General features: G+C 36.7%; 1 protein-coding gene across 1 annotated transcript; it reads left to right on the top strand.

Moving 5' to 3' along the window:
- The first annotated feature begins 6,204 nt into the window (after positions 1-6,204).
- On the top strand, positions 6,205-6,705 carry LOC148579123 (uncharacterized). The gene has a single exon (XM_088488702.1). The coding sequence runs from the start codon at positions 6,205-6,207 to the stop codon at positions 6,703-6,705; it is 501 nt and encodes a 166-aa protein (XP_088344828.1).
- The last annotated feature ends 2,513 nt before the right edge of the window (positions 6,706-9,218 follow it).

The raw sequence follows: 9,218 nt of genomic DNA, 5'->3' as shown, positions 1-9,218 counted from the left end.
TAAAAACGTAATATCCTATAATAAATATTCAGATATACTAAATAATGCTAATTGATCCTAATTGATCCTAATTATATTCTAACATCCCTCCTCAAACTCAAGTGACAACTTAAGTTTGAAACTTATTTAAAATAACGAAATAAAGAGAAAAGAGAAAAAAATGCATAAACTCTCTAAAACAGGTGCAGACGGAACTGCTGGAAGGAAGCGTAGACGGAACTGTCGCTTGTCTGAAGGAAGCGCAGACGGAACTACCGCTTGTCTGAAGGAAGTGCAGACGAAACTGCTGGAAAGAAACGCAGACGGAACTGCCACAAGGAAACATAGACAAAACGCAGACGGAACTGCCACGAGAGAACGCAGACGGAACTGCCACGAGAGACGCAGACGAAACTGCCTAAAGAGAGCAAAAACTATGTGATTTTTTCATGAGAATAGGAAAACAGCGAATGATATTGGTGTTTGATCATTCGACTCGAAAAGACACAAGACGGAGAGAATAGGCTAGTCGGTGAGGTGAAAAAGCATCAAAAGAGTGACAAAAGGTGTGCAAAAATGGCATAGAAAAAAAAAGTGCAAAAACTACGGTGATGTTACCGCAAGAAAAATAACCTATCCTCTTCAAGGAGGATACCATGACTCTGATACCATGTTAGAAACAAGATACTAGACTGGAGAAAGGATTTGTATATTATTGAGTGCATTCAAGTTGTCTGGAATGATACAATATAAAAGGGTATTTATAGGTACTAAGAGAATCGTAATAATAAAAACGTAATCTCCTATAATAAATATTCAGATATACTAAATAATGCTAATTGATCCTAATTATATTCTAACAATTGGTACAAGGCTCCTCCATAAATCTGCTAGGCAAACCAACTCCAAATACAATATCTAGTCTGGTTGCACTTAAGTACCTCAACTTCCAATCAAGCTTTTGTAATATGTAGGATTTACTGCTCTTCCTTTATCTTCTCTCATCAACTTGAATTTCTCTTTGACCAAAGTAGGAAATGGTTTTGAGTGCTCCATTTGAAATTTCTTCAAAATATCATTTACATATTTCTTTTATGAAATGAAGATTCTATCATCTTTTTGAGCTACTTCCATGCCAAAAAAGTAAGACATCAAGCCCATTATCCGTTATTTCAAAGTGTTTTATCATAGCCTCCCTAAATTCAACAATTATCTTCAAATTATTGCCAGTAAAGATTAAATCATCAACATAAAGACACACAATTAAGATATCTCCAGATTCAACGAACTTGATATAAAGTGTATGCTCAAATGGACATCTTTTGAAACCATTCTGAGTGAAATAAGAATCAATCTTTTTGTACCACGTTCTTGGTGCTTGACTGCTTGCTTTAACCCGTACAAAGCTTTCTTCTAATTGCTGTCTCTAGAGACTTCTTCAAAGTTTAATGGCTCACAATATGAAAATAGAGCAAAATTTATGATTTCTTCATCGAACGGATTGTTGTCATTGCCAACATTATAATCTGCTAATCTAGCAGGCAGTCTCCGCTCTCTTTGAAGTCTTCTAGATGATTTTGGTTGTTCAGTTGCATCCGGTTGTCTTTCTTCTTCATCATCACATGTATTTGAAATTACAATCGGCTGCTTTTCTATCTTTGTGTCCCAGTCCCACATGTCTTTCTTGTCAAACATCACGTCTCTACTGATGATTACTTTCTTTGTTTCTGGATTGTACAGCTTGTATGCTTTAGAGTCTGTGCTATAGCCGATAAAGATACACTTCTCGCATTTGTCATCTAACTTCTTCCTAATTAATCTGGTACGTGGGCATAAGCGATACACCCAAAGATTCTGAAATGATGAATGGAAGGGCGCTTTCAACTCTAAGCTTCCTCTGGAGTTTTATCAAGAACACTTTTTGTTGGATACCTGTTTAAAATATGAACTGTTGACTGCTTCTGCCCAAAATTTTTTAGGCATTTGTTTTGACTTGAGCATGCATCTGACCATATCCATGATGGTTTATTCTTTCTTTTAGCAATTCTATTTTATCGAGGAGTATATCTAGTTGTTAGTTGGTGTTGAATTCCGTGTTGCTTAAAATAATCTAAACACACAAAATATTTTGTTCCTCTGTCTGTTATGAGGATTTTGATTTTATAGCCACTTTGTTTTTCGACAAACGCCTTGAATGTCTTGAAGGTATCACATGCTTTTGATTTTTGCTTCAGAAAGTATACCCATGTATATCTACTAAAATCATCAATAAAAGTGATAAAGTATCTGCAACCACCGTTGCTTGATTTTTCTATAGAAATTTGAATGCACAATTTCAAATTTTGGCTCTTATGACTTTCCTGTAGGGAGTGGATCTCTGTGCTTCTTTTCCAATTGACAAATCTCATAAACACAATTGAAAATATGAACCCGTGATAGTCCAAACACAAGTCCTTTTCTTGACAGGTAGTTTAGGCCAGAAAAATAAAAATGTCCAAACTGCATGTGTTACAACCAATTATCATCAAGTATCACAGAACTCATGCAAGAGGGATTAACATGTTGAATTTTCAACGGAAATATTCTGTTTGAAGTCATCTTTGCTTTATCTATGAACCTTCTGTTGTTGTCAAACACAGTGCAATATCCACGATAAGTTATCATCTCAGATAATTGCCCCATACTTTGTAAATTGTAATCAAGTTTAAGAGCATAGAAAACATTAAAAATATGACTCAGAAAACAATCCTTCAATCTAATTGGTATGTGCCTTTTTCCTTCAATAGGTATCTTTGTATTATTACTAAATTTCAATAATAGTCATCTAGTGAAGAAAATAACTCTTTTCTACCAGACATATGATTACTACAGGCATTATCCAAGTACCATATATTTTTATCTTTAGCACATGGATTACTTGTAAAAAATAAAGTTTGAGTACCCAGATTATCATCAGTATTTTGATGCTGCTTTTTTGTAATGTGTGCTTAATTATTATTTATCATTTTGAATATGCAATCTATTGCTTTGTGTCCATACTTTTCACAATGAAAGCAGTTAAAATTGATTCTTTCTTGATAAAAATTGCCTCGACCTCTTTCTCGATTGACTGGCCTAAAATTTGTTCCACCTCTTCCTTGATTAGGTGGTGTAAAATTATTATAACTTTCTTGGTTGTAATTGCCACGACCTCTACCTCTAAAACTTCTTCTACTCTATTTTGAAAATTGAAACCACGACCTCGTCCTTCTTGTGTACAGCTTGATTCTGCAACATTGTTTAAATTTACTCGACTTTTCAGGATTTTTTCGGTTGATTTTTGTGATTTCTCCAGTATTCTACTGATGTGTCTTTCCATGGTTCCTTACAACTCTGCAATCGTCATGGTATCCATATCGTGAGACTCTAGTATCATAGTCACCACATGGTCATACTTCATCGGCATGGTGCGGAGAATTTTTTTCACCACTTTGCTATTGGACATATCTTCTCCATAGACTCTCATCTTATTGACAAGATTTGTAACACGAGTAAAATATTGCTCATCAGTTTTTGAACTAAACATCTTATACCTTTCATATCTTTTTCTGAAAGATTGTAGCTTTGCTTTCTGAGCTTTATCTATGCCTTTGTATGGCAGGTTCAACGTGTTCCATGCCTCTTTTGCACTTTTTGTATTTGCTATTTTGTCAAACACAGTATAATCTACACCTTGATGAATTTGAGATAGCGCTAATTGATCTCTCTTTTGTTGGGAAGCATTTGCTCTTTCTTACAAACCCGGTTCAATAAAATTCCAGCCTTTAAATTGGCAGATATCAAAGTCTCCCAATAACTATAATCAAATTTTTCATCTAATTTGGGACCGGACCACACAATATTAAAAGTGTTTGCAACACTGATTCTATGAACAAATAATTATGTGAAAACTCTTCCACACCTCACAAACTCTTAAACACTAGGCGCTGGATTAACCAGCTCTAAAATTAAATAAAAGTAAAATATCCCCTTTATATTGACCCTCATAATCGTTTATTTACATAAATAACGTTATCATATTTTTTATCTCTCAAATCCACTAATACTCAAAACAATAAAAGAAAGAATTTTTTAAAAACAAATACTAAACATTTTTTAATTCATATGGAGAGATTAGATACCATCTATTTATAGTTATATTTGGTGATTTAAAATAAAACAATTTGTAACGAAGCTTAATAGTTAAACTTGGATATAGGGGCGATAACTTATTGAAAATTGTAGAAGAAACTCAACTTGTCACATGTATTACATGTTGATGTCATCAAATGATTCAGTTGTAAATCTTTGAACATGGCAACGATCCTTTGTAATTCTTTTAGGGATAAAAAACCATTATAAGCCAATGCCATTTAGAATTGACGTATATAAGCCAAACTGAAAATCGTTTCAATAATGCGCTAGATGCTATATTTATATAATTCGAACCAGTGTGGTTCGAACTGCATATGATAGTAATTCGAACCTGGGCAGTTCGAATTACCAGTTGATTGTTCTTCATAAATCGAACCAGGTTGGTTCGAACTAAGAATGCACCTAATTCGAACAAGGTTAGTTCGAATTACACACATCACGCGTTTCCAAGTAATTCAAATTTGACTATTAAAAAATTAATAATTTATTAAAAAAAATTATTAAAAAATTTATTAAAAAAATTAATAATTAAAAAATTAAAAAAATATATTTTATTTCATACATTAAAAAAAAGCTAACAAAATATTTAATTACGAGACTTCTTTAAAATATTTCTGATCTATCAATTCGAATTCCAGACAATACTCTTTTGTCCATTTTTAATAGCTCATGAATATTTTTTAATAAATTTTTTAATAAATTTATTTAAATTATACTACAAAAAATATTTTATCCTATGCAAAATAATTTAAAAAAAATGGCTTAAAAATGTTAGGAGTACTATAAAAATTTGTAATGTTCTAATAACTTAGGTAAATACATGCATGTACTCAAATTTTAAATAAAATACTCTACATAATCAATAATAATTTAGAAATGAAAGAAAATATTTTATTCCATACAAAACAATTAAAAAATATATTTTGTGAAAATAAAATATATTTCATAACATATTTTAAGCCATTTTTTTAAAAGATGTTATGAAAATTGCTTAAAAGATATATTTTATTCTAATACAAAATATTTCATAACATCTTTTAAGCCATTTTTTTTAAAAAATGGCTTAAAAGATGTTAGGAGAATAAAATATATTTCATAACATCTTTTAAGCTATTTTTTTAAAAAATATATTTTATTCTAATACAAAATAATTTTATGCCATTTTTTAAGCCATTTTTAAGCTATTTTTTTAAAAAATGGCTTAAAAGATATATTTTATTCTAATACAAAATATTTCATAACATCTTTTAAGCCATTTTAAGTCATTTTAAAAAAAAATGGCTTAAAAGATGTTATGAAATATATTTTATTCTCACAAAATATATTTTTTAATTGTTTTGTATGGAATAAAATATTTTCTTTCATTTCTAAATTATTATTGATTATGTAGAGTATTTTATTTAAAATTTGAGTACATGCATGTATTTACTTTAAGTTATTAGAACATTACAAATTTTTATAGTACTCCTAACATTTTTAAGCCATTAGTTTTAAATTATTTTGCATAGGATAAAATATTTTTTGTAGTATAATTTAAATAAATTTATTAAAAAATTTATTAAAAAATATTCCTGAGCTATTAAAAATGGACAAAAGAGTATTGTCTGAAATTCGAATTGATAGATCACAAATATTTTAAAGAAGTCTCGTAATTAAATATTTTGTTAGCTTTTTTTTAATGTATGAAATAAAATATATATTTTTTATTTTTTAATTATTAATTTTTTTAATAAATTTTTTAATAAAATTTTTTTAATAAATTATTAATTTTTTAATAGTCAAATTTGAATTATTTGGAAACGCGTGCTGTGTGTAATTCGAACTAACCTTGTTCGAATTAGGTGCATTCTTAGTTCGAACCAACTTGGTTCGATTTATGAAGAACAATCAACTGGTAATTCGAACTGCCCATGTTCGAATTACTATCATATGCAGTTCGAAATTTTTCATTTAGCATTAATTTAGTCCCACAGTGAGGTCAAAATTAAATAATTAACAAAATGTCCTACATAACAACAGTTCAAAAAAATAATTAGGGTTTCTTCCTCTCTCATGGGAGGCAGAGGGGCTGTGAGAGGTGAGTACTCCGGGGGTAGTACGAGAGGAGTACAGTTAACACCAAAGGATCCTAGAATTTGGAATCAGGAGGCATATCATCGTTTGGAAAATGATTCATTCTCTGTGTTTGTGGATAATCTACCGGCTGATATCTCAAGGAGGGAGCTGTATCACTTATTTTGTTGGACGGGAAGAATTAACGACATATATCTTGGCCGAAAACGAAAGAGTGGTGTGATCTATTTATTTGCCTTTGTTCGGTACACGACAAAAGGGGGCGCTCTCAAGGCGATTGCAGAAATGAAACAGTGGAGATTACGGGGGAAGGTAATTACCGTCGGGGAAGCTAAGTATCGAAGACAGTTTCAGTTTCAGAAGGGTGGCACAGTGCGGAAGGAAATAACAAGTCCCATTGGCGGTGAAGCAGGATTCTTATCAGGGGAATGGGGTGGCTGCGGCCAAAGCTATGAAGGAACAGCCAGTGCGAGACCATAAGAATGCCACAGAGGGGAGTGGACCTGTGAAAAGAATTGATGTGCCGGTAGTTGAAGCAAATATGGAATGGTTGGCGAGGAGTTTAGTGGGGCACACTTTACACCCAGTGGACCTCAGATCAGTGAAGACGGTGGTGTCTAAAAATTTGCCCAACATTGTGGATGTTAGGGAGATCAGGCCGTGCAAAGTGCTGGTAATATTTGATACTGTGGAGCATGCGGAGGGAGTGTTTACATTCAAGATGGATAATTTGTTGCAAGTATTCCATAGGATCTCGCGTTGGGAGGAATCGGAACGGTGTATTACTCGACGAGCGTGGCTGGAGTGCTACGGAATTCCTTTACATGCATGGGCGCCGGAAACGTTCAAGAGAATAGGAGGGCAGTGGGGCAACGTGGTCCAGTGTGATGTAATGACGGGGGAAGGAGCATCGTTTGAAGCAGGGAGGATTCAAGTTGAGACGGGGGTATTCGATGTAATCCGAGAATGGATGCAAATTGTTGTTGGGAAGACGGTGTTTGAGATCTTTGTGAAGGAGGTAGAACCACAGGAGGGCGGTGCGGTCAGCATGGGGAGAAGCAGAAGTGTCTATGCGGAGAATGAAGTTTCTGGCACCGCTGGCACGGCCATGAAGAAGGGGGAGGGTAGTTGGGACCCGGCGGCGGAACTGGTTACTGGTAGGCCTACGGAGGCTGAGCACGGTGAGGACAGAATAGTAATCTCTGATGTGTTATTGAATGATGTGGACGATGCCTTTTTGAAATTCAAAAAGGATACGGTTGTACCGGATTCAGCTAGTACCAAGGACGGTGAAGTAGCGGGTTTGAAGGGATTTGAGATAGTTCATGAGGGGGAGTCGGAGAATACAGTCACGCAAGTATGGGGAGGGGTGGGAGGAGTTCATGCAAAGTGGGCTGATCCATTTGGTATGACTAAAGAGGCCCATCCGGATTGGGACCAAGCTGGGACACGGTTGGAGTATTGTAACAGTATGGGCTCGCATTCAATTGGCCCAACACCAACTAAGAACGGAGGGGGGAGGCTGACCGTAAGGGACATGAGTATTGAGAGGGAGCCTGTTGTTGGGCTGGGCCAGGATGGCCTCCTAACTGAAACGGCGTATGGTTCTCTTTCCATTGGAGGCCACGACGGGTCGGGCGGCCTGAGGATCCGGAGGGATCCACGAGAGCTGTTTGAAGCGGCGCCGATGGAAGGTTTGCGAGGGCTGGGGTGCTCACCAGCGGAGAAGGATCCTGAGGCGAGAGGGTTGCCGCTTAAACTCGGGGGTCCGTCGGTGGATAAGAACCCGGAACTAGAGGAGATGGTGGGGGGCGGAGGACCGATCGATGGGGTGGGAGTTGAGCTTGATGGGGGAAGGGTTGCGCAGGAGGGGACGGGAATCAGGGCGGCAGTCCACCGGCAGGAGCAAGGGGCGCAGGATGGGATAAGTGAGGCCGGCTTGCACGATGAGGGATCCCAAGCGGGATTGAGCTGCCTAATGGGGAAGGATGGTACCTCGGGAGCACAGGAAAACGCAGTGAGGGACGTCTCGGAGGTGGCTGCCTGTGGCAATGCCCGGGGGGCAGGAGCAGGGGCTAGGCTGGGCACAGTTAGCCATTTAGAAGGCGAGGGGACACAGGAAGAGCAGCGCCAGGAGAATCAAGCAACTTGGGTATTGGCTGTGGAATCAGGAGCGGTTTTATGCGATGAGGAAGAAGATATTATGGCGATTTTGCAAGCACAAAATGAAGAAATAGCAGCTAAGAGAAAACTGGCGAAGCAAAAGGAAAAGGCGAGAAGGAGTCGACCAAAAAATCAAAATAAGGTGAGCAAATCTTTATTTAAATGATTGTGAGCTGTTGGAATATTAGGGGGTGGAGGGGGGACGGTAAATTAAGCATGCTGAAATCTTTGAAGAATAAATATAATTTGAACATGTTGGGATTGCTTGAAACAAAAAAAGAAGTGATTACTAAATATGAGGTTGCAAGGCTTTGGGGATCTAGTACTGCTGGTTGGGAGTTTGTGGAATCTGCAGGAATGGCGGGGGGTCTGCTATTAATTTGGGATGAAGGAGTGTTTCAAGTAGATCGAAGGTATAAAGGTGAGAGGTGGCTATGTGTTGAAGGCGTTTTAACAAAGACCAACTTTCGATGTGCTTTCTGTTTGGTGTACGGGGCGCATGGGAGGGAGGCAAAGAGGGGGGTGTGGGAGGAACTGAGCTATGTGGCGGGGTTGTGTCAGATTCCTTTCTGTTTTCTCGGAGACTTTAATGAAATTTTACAAGTAGAGGATCGTAAAGGAGCTACTAGCTTGATGGCGTCATCGGAGGAATTTAAGGAATGGGTGCGAGACATGCAGTTGATAGATTTACCTCTTACTGATAGGAAGTATACATGGTTTAGGGGGCGTTCCTGTAGTCGGATTGATAGGGTGATGGTTAATGTTGAATGGACTGAGGTGTTTCCGGATATTAGGATTAAGGGTGGCCCAAGGGGATTGTCTGATCACTG

Source organism: Arachis ipaensis, chromosome B10 (assembly GCF_059453495.1).
Source record: "Arachis ipaensis isolate K30076 ecotype BB chromosome B10, ASM5945349v1, whole genome shotgun sequence".
NCBI classification, from domain to species: Eukaryota; Viridiplantae; Streptophyta; class Magnoliopsida; order Fabales; family Fabaceae; genus Arachis; species Arachis ipaensis.
Note: the sequence above shows the minus strand (reverse complement) of the source record. Positions and strands in the feature narration are given on the sequence as shown.

Bases quoted from the DNA above. Each gene is read 5' to 3' on its own strand.
- LOC148579123 (XM_088488702.1), top strand. From the start codon at position 6,205: ATGGGAGGCAGAGGGGCTGTGAGAGGTGAGTACTCCGGGGGTAGTACG.